The sequence below is a fragment of the Miniopterus schreibersii genome, assembly GCF_964146895.1.
Source record: "Miniopterus schreibersii genome assembly, chromosome: 5".
NCBI lineage: Eukaryota > Metazoa > Chordata > Mammalia > Chiroptera > Miniopteridae > Miniopterus > Miniopterus schreibersii.
Window position 1 is genome coordinate 46,353,394 of NC_138106.1, and position 20,294 is coordinate 46,373,687.

The following is a 20,294-nucleotide window of genomic DNA, read 5'->3' on the forward strand; positions in this document are numbered from 1 at the left end:
CTGGTGGCCTCCAGAATGGCCCTGCCACTTCTGCTCCGGCTGGCCTGAGCCACTTCCCCTCTACTTCCAAGTCGGTGGTTTCATATTTGCGTCGCTTACAGAGTAGCATTAGCGATAGCAGAGCCATCAGAGGTTTTTCAGATGCAATGGCACAGGCACCAGCAATCTGTGTTTATCCAGGATGACCCAAAAAGTAGCATAAAGAAACCTTGGGTAGCTTGTGGGCTTGTTGCCCAGGGCCCGTGAAGCCTCATTTCTGCAGTATCCTCCTTGATTAGATTTTCGCCTGTGGCTATCAGGCCTCTGATGAGTACAGGTAGGATCACCTTGGGTCACAGCCCTGTCAACTGGGTTCTAATGGGTTAGCAGTGACATCTTCTGGCCATTGGTGCTGGAGCACAGGGGTATTTAAAATGAGTCCCCTTTGGACACTGCAAATCAGGGCTCAGTCCCCTGTATAAATAGAAGATAGAGGTGTGAGTGTGTTTTCTAAATCCCTGCAGTTCACAGCTGTGCATTAGCAGGGCTGTATCATTCTCTGTCGTATACACATACACTCTTAGTATCTCACATACAGTGTTTTACCAGACTTTCCAACTGTCATAAAATTACAAGGGGTGGCGATGAGGTGCACTGGAGTGCCCATGACAAGGTTTTCCACCAAGAGCCCTAGAACAGCGCCATGCCCACAGTAGCATCAGTCTTCGATGAATGACCAAATGAGCCCATTTGAAATAAAGAAATATTGTATCAGGAGTCAGAATTTTTCCAGAGCTGAATGAAAACAGCCCAGCCCATCAGCTGCAGGCAGGGCGACAGCCAGGCCTTACCTGTGGCTGGATGACAGTCACAGGGTGCAAAGCCCCCACCCAGCAGATGAGGATTGGGTGGGGAGATCTGATGTAAAGACATTTCCAGGAAGAAGTGTTTACATAGGACAGACTGGGGTGACATCAGCCTGCTGAGTCCCTGGGGATGCCAGCAAACTGCCCTGCAGACAGAGCCATGGGTCACCCAGCAGCAGCTTCCATGACCTGCCACAGCATGAAGACTGCCACACAAGCTGCTTTCCACTGGGAGGCAGGAGTGCTTAGCTTGTTCCTTAGAGAAGGCCCCGCCTAACCCAGGCGTGGAGCACTCGGGAGGGCCTTGTTCCTCCTTCTTTCCTGGAACGTGATGATGCCCTACCTGCTTGTGGAAAAAGAATTGAAACCCCTAATGAAAATTCATGTAACCAAATGAGATTTAATTTAAAAGGTAAATCAGGTTAAGGAGAAATAAAATGACTTCTTTGTTGAGGCTAGAAGGAAAGCGACTTTGCAGAAAGGTAGACCATCAGGTCCTGCATGTTTGCTAAAGGTAGGCCGCTCACCCAAGTTCTGAGCTCCCTGGTCACTGAGGCAAATAGAGAAGCGTGATTCTGAAAACAGGCGGGGACCATAAAGTAAAGTGCAGCTGTTCAGGAGCTTCCCATCTTCCTAGCCCCTGGGCCCGAGAGAAGCATCTCTGGGGTGTCCCCATCAGGAGGTATTGTGGCAGTGTTGTCCATGACATCCCACAGTTGATACCATCAGGACCTGCTCAGGGCTGCTGCTTATACCAGACAGCCCTGAATACAAGAATATGTGGCTCAGGAAAAGCGATTCCATGGAGTCAAACCACGCAGTCCAGCTTTCACAATAGGCTGTGAGACAATTGTAGGTTGTTTAAAACAGTGTTTTCCAAACCGCTCTACAAAACTCTAGTTATGTGTCTGCGGTGTGTGACTACAAAGCAGATGCTAGGAACATTTAATGTCTAACATTAAAAAATAGAAGGAAGAACACCATTAAGCACATCTATGTAGTTAACATTATTACGCATTAATCTGTAAGGGAGGGTGTGGGAAGTCTGCGAGATCTCTCCTCCCTGCCTGCAGGGCCCGCCCCTCTCCTTTCCCGGCCTTGCCGCTGCTGGCATCACAGCTCACCATTAGCTAGCACGTAGGCTGTGTGTGCAGGGAGCTCTGCTCTGCACTTCATACCTGCTGTTACCCAGGATTTTTTTATGCAGTGTATACCGGACTTTAATCACAAATCAAATTTTTATCATTCCATGCAGCAATGGATTTGTCTAGGGGGCCATTTTTTATTGTCTGCTTCCATCCAAGCATGTGTTGTAGCTCATGGCATTCTGTCAGCTGATTGTAGTGTTGAAAGTGTTCTGTGACCCAGTAAATTCAGGAACTGCTGATTCAGGGGGATGGCTGGGCCACACACAGACCTTCAGGGAAGCAGTGTCCGTGAGCAGCACCACCAGAGGGTGCAAGGTTATGCTCTTGGGTGACATGCCAGTTAGGGCTCATCTAGAGATCCCGCTGCAAAGACTGTAGGGGGAGCTGCTATTGTGAAAACGGAGGCACCCACTGGAGCATAGCCCAGAGGATGCCACCTACCACCTCATGGAAGGGAGCCACGGGGCCAGCAGCAGGTTAAAGGTTTGACTTAAAGAAGGTGAAGCGTGCCCTAGCCGGTTTGGCTCTGTAGTTAGAGCGTTGCCTGCAGACTGAAGGATCTCAGAACCCTGGCCCTGGCCCCACTCGGGCACGTCGGGGCAGCCAACGGATGTGTCTCTCTCACATCGATGTTTTTCTCTCTGTGTCTCTCCCCCTCCCTCCCACTCTCTCTAAAAATATCAATGAAAAAAACAAATATCCTTGGGTGAGGATTAATAAGAAAAAGGTGAAGCGCTTGTCTTTGTGTGTATGATGTTGCCCGGGGGCCACAGGGAGTCTCCAGAGGGCATTGCATTTGTTGGAACATAATTTTAAAAATTTATTTGGTGGTTGCTGTGTGTCAGACACTGTGCTAAGCCATTTGCATGCCTTATTTTACTTGATCCCCTCCAAGAAACTATAAGGTAGATGATATTATTATTATTATTATTATTATTATTTACTCTTTATAGAAGGGAAACTGAGAGCCACAAAGAGGTTAAAAATTTGGGGGGCGGGGGTAAAATTATGAGTTGAGCTGACAACAGTATTTAGCCCAGATAACAGATAATTCTAAAGCTATTTGTGGCCTTCTGGTTCTAGAATATTCTTGTGGACTTTAGGGTGTCTGGTGCTTAATTAACTGTCAATTTGGGCTGAGGGAAGTAGCCACGTTCATGGACCGTCCTTTCCTCTTTCAGCATGTGAAGATGGCTATCGGCTTGAAAACGAAACCTGTATGAGGTAAGCTCTTGAAAACGAACCTGTATGAAGTAGGCTCCGTGTTCATTTATTCTGATGAATTTGTTACAAACCTAATTTAGAAATTATGTAGTAAATGGCCTCAATTTCTTTTGAGATTTGAAACCAATTCTTGTACTTTCTCTTTGTTCATTTGCAGTTGCCCGTTTGGCCTTGGTGGTCTCAACTGTGGAAACCGTAAGTATGCAGGATAGCTTTGTCCTTTATTCTATAAACATGCCAACAGTCTATATTCTAAGTTTACTTAAACCAAAAGTAGACATGATTTTCTCTACTGTGTTTAAATTCCCCAGTTCCTGTTCCCCAGTGGTCTACGTTGCATTTTATGTCCTTGATGATATTTTCTTTGCTCATAAACTTTCTTTTAGTAAGTTTCATTATGTACTTTTTTTGAGCATAAATAATAAGTTAAATGAAATAATAAAACAAATTCAATCCTGAGTATACACTCCCTTGGAGTACTCAGCATGGAGCCACTCAGACCAGACTCTAGAGATTTGGAATTAAATATCCATGTAGGATTACTGGTGACTTTGGTCGTCTTATTTATCCTGACTGCAACCTAGCAAGAGGTTACAGTAGACAGCCTAAGAGAAAGACTAGGGAAGTACTTCTAGGAGCAACTATATTTAGAGTCATATTGAACAGAGAGGGAGGAGCTCACAGAATTAATGTTTGTTTTTAAGTAGCCCTGTCAGCTTTAGCAGTCCCTGAGGACAGCGTGAAACGACTTAAGTGCAGACATTCATTAAGATGGACCCAAAGTATCACACACTAAATGGTATTCCGTGTTACCATGAACTGATTTTTACTCACAACACTTCTAACACCAAATATGTGGGGGTTTTCTCCATACCAACCAATTCTGACATTACCCAGGGTAAGTTCAGACCTCCCATGGGAAAGGGCTCAGTTCCACAAAACTGCCGCCACTTCAGACACCAATCCCAAGTTCAGGCCTCCAGTACTTATGACCAACCAGCTATAAATCAGAGGTTCCCTTGACCCCCCCCATCACATTCGATAATTTGCTAGAATATAGAGTGTCGTTAAACTGATCAGAGACAGAAGTGACTTGCACACAAGAATAAACCAGAGAACACCTAGGACTTTTCCATGTGGAAAATGGAGGCTGAGTAGTCAGGCAAAACATATGACATTTGAGACCTGTTCACCGAATGCTGGAATGAAGACTCGAACTAATGGTATAGCCTTTTAGAAGACATGGTTGTAGAACTCACAGTAGTGACTGCACCACAAGCCTGTGGACCTTATGCTGTGACATTAGAAGTATTAAAAACACAGAAGCTTGCCCTGGCCGGTTTGGTTCAGTGGTTAGAACGTCGGCCCTCGACTGAAGGGTCCCGGGTTTGATTCCAGCCAAGGGCATGTACCTCGGTTGCAGGCTCTATCTCAATCCTGGTTGGGGCTCGTGCAGGAGGCAACCAATTAATGTGTCTTTCTCACATCGATGTTTCTCTCTCTCCCTGTCTCTCTCTCCTCCCCCTCCCTTCCACTTTCTCTGAAAAGCAATGGAAACAATATCCTCCTGTGAGAATTAAAAACAACAAAAAAGAGGCTTAGATAATATAATTAATAAAGAATAATTTAAGCGAGGGAGGAGATTACAGCAGAGTTGTATCACATTTGCAAGGAACTTATTGGAATATAGTCCCATCAGATGGCAAAGAAAGAATGAACGAACAAGACCGGTGAGGAGTGTGGAGCTGCAGCAGCTCTGGGGTGAGCCAGGGAACAGAGGGGAGAGAGGCTATCTGCCAAGTCCTTCTGGGCACTCTGGGCCCTGACAGGCTCTCCCAGGATGAGCCAGTACCTCAGACCTGCTTTGGTCAAACAGCTTCCTAAATAGTTTTCACTGAAAAATGCTTCCTATTTCTCAGTGAATGGAAGAGTATTCAGTAGAGGGAAATGAACATACGGGAAAGCCCAAGAAAGGGTTGAAGAAAGGGGAGTGAATGCATGGCATTGTTCTAAGTGGCAGTTAGTGATTTTTTTTTTTTTGGAGATTATTAAATGCCATAAATGTCTGGAGATGATAAGCCCCTATGTCCTTGGACTATTCTGTAAGTTTCTGTGTCTCCCCATTATGTGTGTGGGGTCTTGGAAGCACCCAGGACTTCTCTCTGATCTAAGACTTCTTTTTCATCTCTGTTTATCCAAATTGCTCTCCTATCCAGCAGGGGACACACTGCTGTTTGGATGGAGGCTAGCTCCCGGCCCCTTTTTGTTGGTGACGTCTGTTAATTCAGTGATGGTGTGTGAAAACCACTTTATGACTTTGATATCTCTATTAGTTGTAGTGTTCCCAAGCTGTTAATAGTGGCTGATAACAAACAGCACCTGCCATCTGCCCCTTTCCCTGAGATCTCAGACCAGCCCTGGGTGTTGGTTAATGAATTGGTATCACCTGAACTTCATCCCTCTCTGTAGCGATGGCGCCTTGGCTTGTCACTCAGTGTTTTGTGCCAAATAACAGGGCTCTGATCACCTTAGTTTTATTTTATATTTACTATCACTATAAGTTAAAAAATCTAAGAAACAACACCAAAGGATGGGAAGTAACCAAGAAAAGATCCTATTACTTTTTAAAAACCAATTTAACTGGAGGCATTATTTACACATAATAAAATGCACACATATTAAGTGAGAAAAAAATAGGAAGGACAGAGTCTTAGAAGACAGAACAGTGATTAAAACCGAATAGATTTAGTTTTTGAAAAATTTATACATCTCCTTTATTTTTCTGTTTACCCTGGGTTGGTGAAAATGTCATCAGGGCTGGTCTGCAAGTGCAATTTGGGAGCCACCATTGTAGGAGTGGCTGAGAAAGAGGAACTTTACTCAGAACAGTGTAGGGGAGGAAAAATAATTTTCCCTCTACTCTTCTATGTTCTTCACTGACACCCCCAAGCATCACCATAATAAAATATATTAATAGGTGAAAGAAAATTTTAATTACATATGTGCACATGGGAGTCCCACAAGATGAGGTTCAAAGGCAGCCCAGATGACTGAAGCTAATGTACCCTCCTGAGCTAAGGGTGGGGCTGGGGGGCTGGGGCTGCAGATCAGGGGAAGACAGTTCATGGCAGGGTGAGAAGAGGAAATATTTGGTAAACAATAGCTTCCCTGCCATGTAGGTAAGTCTCTCAGATGAAAAGGTTGTCTCTGCTAATAGCTCTATTCCTGGTGCAGGCCACCTTTCTAATGTAAATTTCCCTTACAGACCAGTAAATAATGCTCAGTTTTCAGAGCTTCTCCTATGTCTGCAGTTTCTCAAAAATAATAAATATGCGAAAGAGGCATTTTTGGGGGTGGCAAATTCTGCTGCCCTCTGAGAAAGAAAATGTAGAACTAACCCCGAGGAGCCCTTGCTGGGGGCCCAGGAAGTGACAGATGAGATCACCAGCTGAGGCACAGGTGGCTGTGGGGTGGGGAGGAGGACCATTCTTGTGTATTCATTTATTCACTCATCACCTCTTACCAGTCTACTTTTTTTTAAACCTGTTTAGCCTATCAGCTTATCACTGTGGTGATTGCAGCAGCAGGAGGTGGGCTTCTGCTGATCCTCGGCATCGCACTGATTGTCACCTGTTGCCGGTGAGTGATGGAGTTCACATTCTAATTCTGTTTCTCTGTGTGTGCTATGCAAGGGCCAATTTTTACTCTTAAGGGATGTTTGGGGTGGTTTACAACATTAAATCATAATGTATGACTGAACCATTAAAGAAGGGAGAAAAGGAGATTCTTGATAGGTAGTGCCATTGGAGGAGAGAAAAAGACAGTTATTTTCTTTACTAACAAGGAATATCCAGAAGCACAAGCAATAAAAAGGATAGACTGGACTGCATCTAAATTAAAAACTTTGCTATGTAGGGAAGAAAAAAATTTTCTCTACCCTTCTAGGTTCTTTGAGTGATCTAATAATCAAATTAATGTAAGACAGATTAACAGGAGAAAAAGAAATTTAATTATGTATGTCGGGGGTGGGTGGTGGCACATAAGAATATGAGACCCACAGTTAGTCAGGCATTTGAGGCTTATGTACTGTCCTAAACTATGAGAAAGGGGTAGGGATCTGCGACTTCAAAGGGGAGGAAAGTGATTTACAGGAAGATGGAAAGAGCAAATGTTTCATCAACCAGCTTTAGCCATGCCATGCAGAGAAAATGGGATGCAGAGACAATGGGACACAGAGAGGACTTTGAACAAACAGGCCCTGCTGAGCTCCCCCACAGCTTGCCACACCTAGCCCATACTCTGTAGTTACCTCTGGTGATGGCTCTCTTTCTGGACCAAGCCCTCTATCTAAATTCTTTTAGGCAGCTAAAGTGAGTCTTTCTGGCCTTGATTGTCTTCAGCTCAAAATTGTCTGCATGTCAAAGTGGCACATTCTGGGGAGACTTGTTCTGAACCCCTTCAGCTTCAAAGATTACTATCAAGAAAGGGAAAAGACAGCCCACAGAATGGGAGAAAGTATTTGCAAATGAATCATATGTCTAATAAGGGATTTGTATCTAGAATATGTAAAGAATTCTTACAAGTCAATAATAAAAAGACAATTCAATTTAAAAATGGGCAAAGAACTTGAAAAGACATTTCTCCAAAGAAGATACACAAATGTCCAGTAGGCACATGAAAAGATGCTCAACATCATTAGCCATCAGGGAAATGCAATCAAAATCATCATGAAATACTACCTTATACCCACTAGGATGGCTATTTTAAAAAAAAAAGGCCCTGGCTGGGTAACTAAGTTGGGTTAGAGCATCGCCAAGGTTGCAAGTTCAATCACTGGTCAGGGCACATACAAAAATCAACCAATGGGAGATTAAAGGTGGTGGCAGACTGAGTGGAAGCTACACTGACACTCTCCTGGGACCAAACTGGAATTACAACTAAAATATAGGAAAATCATCCGGAATCAACTGCAACTGAAGACGAGCTGGAGAGCACCCTCATAACCAAGGAGGAAAAGTGGAGACTGCATAGAAACTGGTAGGGAGTACGGAGGCATGAGAGAGCTGGCCAGGCTCCCACAGGCAGCAGCTGAAGGTCTGGAGGGACAGCTCAGCTGTGGGGGTTTCCCACTGAGAACTCTGGGACCTAAACCCCAGGCTGGGCTTCCCAGCTAAGAGCACCAGAACTCAGAAAGGTGCCCATATAACATCTGGCTGTGAAAAGCAGCCGGGTTTCTGTTGGCCAGGGAGAGATGGCTGGAAATGCAGCCACCCTTTTAAAGAGCCAACGCACAAAGTTTTGTGTGCAGCCACTTACCTTGGGCTCCAGCTGAGGGAGGCCAGAGTGGACTGGAGCTGTGTGAAGAGAATCTAGGGTTGTGGGTTCTGGAGATAGAGATCAGAAGGCACCCCTCTGGATTCCTGTGCCGAGTCATTCCCCTATACTGCAGAGGACATTTTTCTCAGGTGGACATTTACCTTCCAAGCAGCTTTTGCTGAGGGGGGGTCGGGGGGGAAGCAATTGCCCTACCCTGCTAGAAAACCTCTTCACTACCCAGAGGAGCTTCTACAGCATGAGGTTTATTAAGAGACTGATAACAATCAGCAGCCCCACCCTGTGGAGTTTCTACAGACTGAGGCTCATTAAGAGAATCAGATTAATTAGTCTGCAGGCAGAGGCAGAACTCAGAGTGCTTTGAGTCTTTGCCTGATCTGATTCTGGACCCGGGCCTTGGAAAAGCAGACTTTGGTGTGCATCTTGGTCCTGTCCAAATGCACCCAGCCCCAGGAGGGGAGACCTCAAGTGGACGGTTGTTGATAGCTCCAAACAGGGTACTCAGGGCCAGTCACAAACTGCGTCTGACATTGGCCTGCACCAGAGACCCTCCAAAAAGACTGAGAATCCTAGCAAATCTACCTAATACATAGAAACAAACCCAAACAGGCAGCCAAAATGGGGAAACAAAAAAAAACAAAACAAGCCCAAACGAAAGGACAAGAGAAGTCTCCAGAAAAAGAGCTAAATGAAATGGAGATAAGCAATCTATCAGATACAGAGTTCAGAATACTGATTATAAGGATGCTCTACAGCATAAAAAAAGATATGGAAACTGTGATGGAAATTAAAAATAACATAGCGGAAATAAAGAATAGAGTGGAAGGACTAAACAGCAGATTAGAGGAAGCTGAGGATTGGATCAGCAAATTAGAAGACAAGGTAGAAAAAAATCACTCAGAGATCCAAAAAGAAAAAACAATTAAAAACCAGGAGGGCAGTCTAAGGGAGCTGTGGGACAACATGAAATGTAACAATATTTGCATCATAGGAGTGCCAAAAGTGGTCGAAAGTAAGCAAGAGTTAGAGAATCTGTTTGAAGAAATAATGGCAGAAAACTTCCCTAACTTAGTGAAGGAAAAAGTCACTCAAGCTCAGGAGGCACAGAGAGTCCCAAGCAAGAAGAATCCAAAGAGGCCCACACCCATACACATCATAATTAAAGTGCCAAAAATTCAAGACAGAATATTAAAGGCAGGGAGAGAAAAGCAATCTGTTACCTACAAAGATAGACCACATGTTAGGACACAAAACAAGTCTCTACAAATTCAAGAAGGTTGAAATCATATCAAGCATCTCATATCACAATGGCATGAAATTAGAAATCAACTACAGTAAGAACACTCAAAAACATTCAAACACATGGAGGCTAAATAGCATGTTTTTAAACAATGAATGGGTTACCAATAAGATAAGAAAGAAATCAAAAATTTCCTGGAAACAAATGAAAATGAACACACAACCACCTAAAATCTATGGGACACAGCAAAAGCAGCCCTAAGAGGGAAGTTCATAGCACTACAGGCCTACCTCAAAAAGCAAGAAAATTTTTTAGTAAACTATCTAACCCTACAACTTAAAGAGTTAGAAAGCTCCCCTGTGCAGCTGTCCCAACCAGGGCTTTTGTTTGTTGGGAATTTTTTTTTTTTATTACTGCTTCAATTTCATCAGTTGTTGTTAGCCTAATCAGATTTTCTGATCCTTCCTGATTCAGTTTTACATGATCTCACTCATATGTGGAATCTAATAAACAAAATAGGCTGAGGAACAAAATAGATCCAGAGACATAGAAGCATGGAAGGAACAGACTGATGGATTTCTGTGGGAAGGTGGGGGTGGGGAGTGGGTGGGGAGACATTAATCAAAGAACTTATATGCATATATGCATAACCCGTGGACACAGACAATAGTGTGGGGAAGGCCTGGGGGGGGGCGGATGTGGGGTGGAGGGGGTCAATGGGGAAAAAGGGGGGATATCTGTAATACTTTCAACAATAAAGATAAATTAAAAAAAAGAATCAACCAATGAATGCATAAATAGGTGGAACAACAAATCTTTCTCTCTCTTTCTCTCTCTTTCCCCCTTCCTCCCTCTCTAAAATCAATCAATCAATAAATTTTTAAAGCCAGGGAATTACAAGTTATGGTATGAGGATATGGAAAGATTAGAACACTAATACACTGCTATGGAAATGTAAAATGATGCAGCCACTTTGAAAGTGCCTGGCAGTTCCTCAGACATTAAACACATTGTTGCCATTTGACCTAGTACTTCTACTATATACCAAGAGAAATGAAAACTTATGTCCACACAGAAACATGTACATGAATGTTCATGGTACCATAATTCATAATAGCCAAGAGGTGAAAATAACCCCAACATCCATCAACTGATGACTGTATAAGCAAAATGTGACATATCCATACAATGGAATATTATTCAGCCACAAAAAATAATGAAGTGCTGATACATGCTGTAATGTGCATGAGCCTTGAAAATATTATGCTAAGTGAAATAAGCCACTCACAAAAGACCACCTATTGTATGATTCCATTGATATGAAATGTCCCAAATTGGCAAATCGAATAGGGACAGAAAGTAGACAAGTGGTTGCCTAGGGCTGGGTGGGCAGGGGGTAGAATTGAGAAGTAGTGGCTAAGGAGTATGGGGTTTCTCTTTAGGGTGATAAAACTGTTCTAAAATTGATTGTGATGATGGTTACACAACTCTGAATATACTTTAAATGGGTAAGTTAAAAAACAAAGATGAAAGGGGTTGCCTGAAGTATTTGAGCATAGAGGAGTTGTAGCAGGCTCATGGGGTGAGCAGAGCCTCAGCAGTGTGCTTGGTCTGGGCTTCCTGGGAGCCCGTGGGGCTGGATTTCTAATGGGAAAGGAAGAGAAAGGACAGAGCTGGTTCCCCTTCTCTGTGATTATCTCTTCAGATAAAGAAACATTATGACCTTTGATTTAGATGATAATAAATGGCAGAAATTATCCTGACATAACAGATGGAGGAAACCTACCGAAATAGCAAGTTCTTTTTTCAAGCACTGACATGAAGGACGTTTTAAGATGTTCTCTATCTCCAGTAAGGCTACAGAGAGCAGGTTGCCCTAACTGACCATTTGGAACACAGGCCTCACCGTACGGCCTTTGCCTGTCATTTACAAAGTTGCCACCAAATGATCAGAGATAAAGTATGAGTGAAGTAAAATTCTCGGCTGAGAGGAGCTGGAGAGAGAACCTGAGTGCTCAAGGGGACATAAGCCTCCTATTTGCTGAGTGCCCTGTGCCAGGTAGTGTCGCCATTTGGGGAAGGAGCCTGTGACTGTTGGTCACTGGGAAGGGAGGCTAGTTGTGAATAAGCCATTGTTTGAGACCAGACGCCCCACCCTCCAGGGGCAGCACAGGGGTGGGCCTCTACTGAACTTGCAGGAGGGACACCACCTAAACCACACACTGGACATTTGGTTTTATGACCTTGAGTTGTTTCTTGCTTCCCCAGAAAGTTTACGTATAGGAAAATGAGGTAGAAGGAAGAAACTTCCAGGGTAAATATGGATAAAAAATGTCTCTGAATAGGTGAATAACATATTCCGACAATGTCCAGTGAACTGTCACAAGTAGGGAACTTGTCCCAGGATTTCCCTGACCCACTGGCCTGAGAATATGTGTAGGGATATAACTAGTTAGGCTTTTTTGCAAACAAAACATCCTGTTTTTATGGTTTGTGAAGCAGCTTCATGTGTTAGAAGAGCACTGGCCAGGGAGTTGGACAGCCTTTGTTCTAGTCAAAGCTTTGCTACTAGCAAGATGTCTCCCTGGGAACAGGTGGCATCTCTTCCCAGCCAAAAGTGCCCCATCCCCTGAGGTCCTGTTTTAGTCAATCTGTGTGAGGTCTAGAAGCTCCCATGTAACATTCTGATGCTCATGCTGGCTGGGAACCAGTGGATGAAAGGCCTTCCTCTCTGATTCTTGGTTCCCCACTGCCCCCAGGATGCACTGATCTGTCCCCCAGGGGAGCCTAAGTCAGCTCCATGGCAGCTGTCTGAGAGGTCTGCCCACGGTAAATAACCTGGGCATCTTAGGTTGGAAGATTTTTGGCATCTCTTCTTGCACCTAATTGCATTTGTGCTTGTTTTGGGAAAATACTAAAGATAAGAACAACAATAATAACATTCCTCAGGGGCCAGCTACAAAGAAATACAGTGGTAGCTTTAGGTCTAATTGACCTTGTAAAATACTAGATGGTGCTTTCACAAGTATCTTTTTTTTTTTTTTTTACAAAACTTAGTCATCTAAATTTTCAAGTATTTTTTACCCTACAGAAAGAATAAAAATGACATAAGCAAACTCATCTTCAAAAGTGGAGATTTCCAAATGTCCCCGTATGCTGAGTACCCCAAGAACCCTCGCTCACAGGAATGGGGCCGAGAAGCTATTGAAATGCATGAGAACGGAAGTACCAAGAACCTCCTGCAGATGACGGATGTGTACTACTCGGTGTGTATTCCCGTGTCCAGGGTGGTCCCAGGCCCCGTTCCCTCAGAATGAAAGGGATTCTGTTTTGCTGTGGTGAAAGCACTGCAGCTGGTTACGGGTTAAAGAGAATGATGGCCTAAGCCTCTTATTCACATAACTGAATGTTCAATTCACTTATGACCTATTTGCATATTATTTATTAGAATTGATGTTGAGAGATTTCCACAGAGCACGTTACTTTTATGGGATTGTAGCAGTAACCCTCTTGTTACTGTCCTTGCTTTTAAGTTACAGGATTGGATACTGAGAGAGAGAGAGAATGTAGTGATATTCAGCCTTTGGCCCTCTCATTTTTCTCTCTTGTCTGCCACCTTTGACCTCATGTGGTTGGGTAATCGAAACCGAGAGGCTGGAGAAAGGTTGTAAAGAGACCAATTCAACATCACCCTCGACCAGCACTTCTCAGAAGTTTCGGAGATTATATATTTAGTAGGTGTTTAATAATTTGCTATGCCCAGCCCCGGATTACGTCTCTTGGACAGATGTGACACTCCCTTCGCCCCTTGCTACTTCTGTCCCACATTGAGTAACCCATGTCCTATTCCCGGGAATGCACTGCTCGGTTCACTTCACATTACACTGTGTCAGCCATAAAGCAAACACATAAAGCTGAAAAATAAATAGATGTCAGGTGACTTCTCACACCATGCGGACTGTCTGAGCTATAGCAATAAACATGAAACCTGGCCCCACAGGGACTTAATAGCACTAGGCGAGCCTGTGACAGAAACCACAACCCCTCTGGTTGCTATGGGGATTAGCCATGGGGGTTCAGACTTTGGATGGGAAGGGCAGGTTTTTTCATGCTGAGAAAGCTGTTGTTTCCGTGGGCTCTTTGACAAATTTAAACCCGGAGGAAGAACGAGAGGACATGGGAAAGAGAAGCGTAGACACAAGCTTAGCTCTTGTTTAAGTGGTTCGGTCGATGTTTCCGCATAAGGGGTTTGTTTTCTCTGTGTGTCAGGAAAGTCCTTTTGCTCTAATAACTGCAGCCATAACTCCAGGGGTCTCACCCAGGAGTGACCGCACACTCACAGCCTTTGCTAGGGTCTCCTCAACCCCAGCGTGGTGTGACAACCTAGCCACAAACTGGCCTACGGAGTCCTAGGACCCAGCTGTGTGTTTCCATGGCGTTAGCTAGCGAGTTGCCTTAAATAGACATTGTCGAGAACTTAAATGAACCCCATCTGCATTTAAAAATAGGCCGAGCACTCTAGAAGCAGAGCCTAAGCTACCGCGTGAAGCCGTCACCTGTGTGAGAGCGCTGTCACTCGCCCGCCGTGGTCTCAGGCGTGCATTGGGCTTTGCGTTTGTTATATGCAGTATCTAGTGTTTTATTTCTGCCAGGCAAGCATTTCCCCTGCTGGTCCCGAATGAGGGCCTGCACATCAGATAGGGAGGTAGTCACAACCCACTAAGCTGGGACCTGGTCAGATACCTAAGAATCGCTGTGGCTTCCTTCTTTGGGGTCCTAACTCCCTCCACCTCCAGCAGGGGGTCACACAGCCGAGTTCAGCTAAATGCCAGAGAGGATTTAATGCTGCTGTGCTCTGCAGAGAAGAACACTTTTTTAAAAGGTCAAGCTAATAATCAGATGATAATTTACCTTGATAATAATAAAGACAATAATTAACCCAGGTATTTTCCTTTGTTGTTCAAAAACCACTGGACTGCTCTTGATTAAAGTTTTTTCCATAAAGAGACGGCCTGGAGGAGGGTCCTGGCTTCTAGGTCAGACCTTGCTCTGCTTTGTACTAACTGCCTCCATCTGAGGTTTATTAAAGTGCAGCTTTCTTTTTAAAAAAAAAAAAAACTATTAAATTTAAATGATGAATCATAAATTGACTTTTTTTCCTTTTTTCTTTGGCCACCAGCCCACAAGTGTAAGGAATCCTGAACTTGAACGAAACGGACTCTACCCGGCCTACACTGGATTGCCAGGATCACGGCATTCTTGCATCTTCCCGGGACAGTATAACCCATCTTTCATCAGTGATGAGAGCAGGAGAAGAGACTACTTTTAAGTGAGAAGAGAGAGGAGCCTGTTGCTCTGAGCAAGTGGCCAGGGACCGCAGTTGCCCAGAGGACTGCACCTGGGGAGCCCCGCCGGCTGGCTGCTCCCAGGACCTGAGGAGCCACACTGGAGTGGCAGGCAGAATGTGGGATAGGTGTGAAGGGCGTGGCCACAGTGGGAGAGGACAGATGGAACCTGTGGACGTGACGCTGCAGGCTGCTCACTTGTTACTGTGAATGTGAACATGGCCAGTACCAGGAGGTCTCTGAGTGACTGTGGCTCGTCCGCTGGCTGCAGGGGTGATGTCAGCTGGGCAGCTCATAGGCACACCACTGCAAGGACCCGGTTTCTCCTTAGTTTGCACTTTAGTAAATTGGGTAAGGGGTCTCCTTTCGGATTTTTTTCAAGACTGTCCTAGAAAGAAGGTCTCATTTCCCCAGACATTTCCATAGGCCTCAATTTGGTGATTAATTTATAGCAAAATACGGGCTCTTTTGTTGTTTTCCTGCCCAGCACCACGTGCTAACAACAGGTGGTGGTGATGAACATACCACTAAGGTTTGGAGATGTGGTAGGTGTTTCTAGGTCTTCTTGTGCTACAGTTTCCAAGCCAATCCCCAAAATGAGAAATTGTGAGGCACAGCACACAACTCCAGTTTGTCTTTTGAGTCAAGGTGACACCTGGATTTAAGATTATTTCTTCCCTTTGCAGTTAAATCTCACTTTTTCAAATAAGCCTAGATCAGGGCAAAATTACTTCCACTTGGTTTTAGTTCGAGGCATCCAGCTGCCCTGCAGTGAGGCCCAGCGAGCAGCCCTGGGGCACTGAGGCTGAGCAAAGGCCCCAGAGGAAGAGTTAGACCTGCAGGCGGAGGGGCGCTTTTCATCCCTGAGGACAGAGCCTGGCACCTGGGGCTCTCACCGTCATTTTTGAGGCCCAGACTGCACCACATGGAGTAGAAATGCTAAGCTGAATGCAGGTCGGGTCTGAGCTGGTGTTGCACCACTAAAGGAAAAGCAGCTTGTGTAAGCCTGACAGCTGACTGTGGTTAGAGGAATGGGCTGAATAGGCGAGTTCGCTGCCTGAAACACCAGTGCTCTGGGATGCCGGGAGATGCCTGAGGAAGGCTGGGGAGCGGGGATGGAGCCACACGTGAGTCTGCTCACTTCCAGGTGCTGCACCGTTGATTGTATCCCTCCTCTTGTCCACCAGCTCGTTATAAACTTTCATCCAACTGCTCAGAGCTATTTATTCACTGAAGATGTAACTTATTTTCGCTCATCTAGTGATTTGCCCCGCTTTATACTACTATACAGTTCCCTCCGGAAACACGGCTCTAATTCAAGTCAGCATCAGAGAACTAAAGACTTCGGGACAGGTAGGAAGTGAGAGTTTGCCTTTGGGAAGGGACTTTCTCGCGTCTTATTTATTATGCCTGTGGCGTGGGTCCCGCGACGGGGGCATATCCAGTGCTCTGTCCTTAGCTGCTCCTTGTGGACCTGTGATGATTCTCGCCATCCGCTTCTGGATGAAATGAAGAGAACACGGGGTAAAGGAACTCTCGCCCTGAAGCCCAGAGTTCAGTGGAACCCATAGTTTTGGAAATGGGGTAGACTTGGGGACAGTTCTGTGCTCGGCATGGCTGTTTCTTCAAGGTTCTTAACCTCTTTAGAATGTATCTAATGCCTATTCTTACGTGATTCTCATCTTAACAGTTTTAAGTGCGAACCCCTGTGTCCCGTGGTCTCCGGGGGCCCTCACTCCCCTGCGGCCGCGGGAACGCGTCAGCTGTGAGGCCTATTAGAAGTTAAATTGCACTCATCTCTTGAGATAGATACAAAAAGAACTCTGTTTTAATCAACGGATGCCCACTTAAAATTTCAGAGCATCACCTTTTTGAAATCTTGGGTCTTGCATCTCCCTGTGGAACCAAACAGCCCTTTGTACTCATGGCCTCACATCTAACTAGAGAGCTCTGAGCTCCTGCACTCAGCTCACCTGAGCCAGCAGACTTGAGGTGGCCTGGCTTCCTGGCTCTCGAGCAGATCCTTGCTCGTCCCCAGGACCCAGAGCCACGGTGGGGGTGGTCCTCAGGCATGCGCACCTGCCACCTTCAGCTGCCACCACGTCATCTCCTGTATCTGGGCCAGAGCTCTGAGCTCCACAAAATGAAGGGTTCCGTCCCAAAAGCATTCTTGAGAAGAATCCTGAAAAGTACGTCCTGTGAGCTCCAAGAATACTTTCCTGTGAATGGGTTTTGTGCATATGAAGTGGATTAAGAGTGTTGTTTTTCTTTTACTGTGAAAAGAGCAGGTCACCTGCAAGGTTGAGTTCACAGAGACTCTGCAGTTGCTAGGAGGCACGTGGGGGTGGGGAGGGTGCATCTGCAGGGCATGAGGGTCTAAGAAGGCATGAGGACAGCGTGACAGTCGGTGCCAGCTTACCCTGGGCGAGGAAGGGAGCGGCTGGCTTCATTCCTGCTCGGGGTTGGTCATACCTACGTAAGGGCCCTTTCTGCCAAGGGGCCACACCTAATAGGGGGGCAGCCGCCTCTGGACTGAAGTGACAGGACTGGATGCACCCCTGGCAAACAAGCTCTCAGCTCTGGCACAGGGGCTCAGTGTCATCTCCGCACCTGGAATCCATGGGCACAGAAATGCCACAGTCCTACGTCCCTGGGTGGGGCCCACAGCCGGGGGAAGGTGGGAGGAAGGGGAAAGTGACACTAACTGCCCACGAGACCCTTAAATTTTTGTAGGGACGAGTGGGGCTGAATGGAACCCACCTGTCCCGCAGCATACCTGAGCAAGGTGACTCGCAGAGCAGGGTGGTGCTCACCTGCTGGCCTCCTAGCATCTGTGGCTTTTGTTTAAGCTCTTAACCAAAAGGTCTGATTTCTCCTGTCCTTTCCTCTTTGTCCCATGAGCCCTCCCAGGGCTGTAGAGACAAAATAGGAAGCCTAAAGAGTCACACAGCATCTCTGGTGTTCCTGCCGTGGCCAGGCTCCATGCAAAGTACTTGGCCTCAGGACACCCTTGCGAGGTGGGCATGAGATGCCCATTTCTCAGGTATGGGAAACTTCAGAGAGGATAATTGCCTTGGGGAGCCAGGATTCACACCCTTTTGCCTGGCTTGCTCTTCTCACTATCCTCCTGCCTCACCATCCAGTGTGCTTTAAATATCAAAGGGCATCAGAGAGTGGGCTGTAAATACCTTATTGTTTTTTAAAGAACCTTAATGTTATTAAGCAATAACTAAACTAATGACATGCAAAAACAAAATGTTGACTCCCCTTTTGAAAAAGCACTTTCAGGTTTGTCATTACATGGATTTCTTGGACACTTGCGGCCATTAAGAAGATAGTGGCTGGCTTGTGCTTAGCAAGAAGCACATTGGTATGTGGCTTTGGGTGTAGGAGGTGTAAGGTAATGATGACCTGGTTTTTTGACACACAGCCAGATTTAAATGTCTATCTGAGGGCCACTTTGAAACGTTTATTTTCAGAAGCAGCGAAGTCATTTAGAGCCAAAATTGCTGAGTGGATAGTGTAATCAAGCTGGCTGGTAGCATGGGGTCAGAAACTAAGATGTGATTGTTGAGTTCTTGAAGAGGTGACTGTAAAAGTTGGTCCAAAAGAGAGGGCAGCATCTTTTCAATACAAGGCTGGATGGCTGCCCAAGAAAATGTCTTTGAAGGATATTTATTCAGATGTGAAAGTTCTCAGAGCAGACACAGTAGAGTCTTGTATGTGACTTTTGGGGGCTTCTATTTAGCCACCCTGCCCACTGGTGAAGTGCCCGGGTGCCTGTAGCTCTAGGAACTTTGCCTGGAGATGCTAGAGTTGTATTGTCCAGTTGTCCCTGGATTAGTTTTGCCTAATGAACCCACCACTTAGGTGTGACCCATAGTTCTAAGATACACTGATTTCAAAACTAAAGCAATTCTGTGGAAAGAGGAAGAATTTCCGTATTTTACGTCTTGTTTAAAACTACCCTTACTGTCAGAGATATTTTTTTCTATGTGAATATTTTTGCGGGGACTAGAAGGGACATTTTATTTCACTCTGGGGTTCTTGTGTATGTGTTTGGAAAATGATACCCGGTTTTGCAGAGTTGGCTTTTGAGTACAGTGTGTATTCTTTTTTCTTTTTCTTTTCTCCAATCCCCAGAGAAGGGAACGGGTTGAAATACTAGGAACATTAGAGTATTAAATGTCAGTTAATTTGTTGTGCTAAAATATCCTTTTAATAATGTTATAATCCATCCTATTTGGTGTAAACTGCTCACAGAAAAACCTGTGAAGCCAAAGGGGACAGTTTGGGTCTGAAAAGAGACAGATCTCAGACTGGCTCTGTCCCCTTGGCATTTTTTAAGAGGACACATGAGGTCTGGTTCTATTGTCGTTTTGTGGACACACCTAATGCACATCAGATGCAGGGTCATTAGGGAGGAAGGACGGGACCACACAGGGATGGATGGAACCAGTCTACCCTGGGGAACTAACTCGAGTCACTTATCTTCCTCTGTTACCTTGGTATGTTTCTTTACAAAAAAGGTCTTTCAACATGGGCTGTGAGTTTTCTCAATGTTTGTGTTGCTGGATTTACGGTGAGAGGAAGCATGTAGCTGGAATCTGAACTGTTTGAGTTTTCACATCCTGGATCTCTCTCTGCAAACTTCTACACCTTAGCCCCCGATTGATTGTGTTAAATCCATTATGAGAGTGTTATTTAAAGTTGTATTATAATGGCAACCTCCACTAATTATTCAGTACTGTAGCAGCAAAGTATTATTTGTAAAAATTCAGTTATTTTTATACTTATACTCACTATAAGTCTGGCGTTCTAGTCAGTAAAATGATGCAATAAAATAAATATCATTTTCTTTGTGTGTTTTTCTTGTAAAAACAAGCAAACCAAACAGAGTACAGCAAATCGTTTTCCCCGAGGCATCACGTAAACCATGACCCTCTCTACAGTGAGCCCTTACACAGTGAACTCCCACATGGCAAATGAAGGGACCGAGTATTTCTGTGTCCTCAGTGCCCAGCACCGTGAGGAGATATACTTTTTTTTTTTAATATATCTTTATTGATTTCAGAGAGAGGAAGGGAGAGGGAGAGAAAGAGATAGAAACATCAGTGATGAGAGAGGCATTGATCTGCTGCCTCCTGCACGCCCCCTA

General features: G+C 45.1%; 1 protein-coding gene across 1 annotated transcript in view; it reads left to right on the forward strand.

Moving 5' to 3' along the window:
• The window catches only part of HEG1 (heart development protein with EGF like domains 1), a gene marked incomplete at its 5' end in the record, with an annotated part of 78,076 nt that extends 58,082 nt beyond the window's left edge, over positions 1-19,994 (forward strand). Inside the window, 5 exons of the mRNA XM_081137616.1 lie at positions 3,175-3,217; positions 3,375-3,412; positions 6,769-6,856; positions 12,883-13,057; positions 14,971-19,994. Of these exons, the coding sequence (XP_080993742.1) occupies positions 3,175-3,217; positions 3,375-3,412; positions 6,769-6,856; positions 12,883-13,057; positions 14,971-15,120 (494 nt within the window). The 3' untranslated portion in view covers positions 15,121-19,994. The remainder of the gene's footprint in view (positions 1-3,174; positions 3,218-3,374; positions 3,413-6,768; positions 6,857-12,882; positions 13,058-14,970) is intronic.
• Positions 19,995-20,294: the final 300 nt, after the last annotated feature.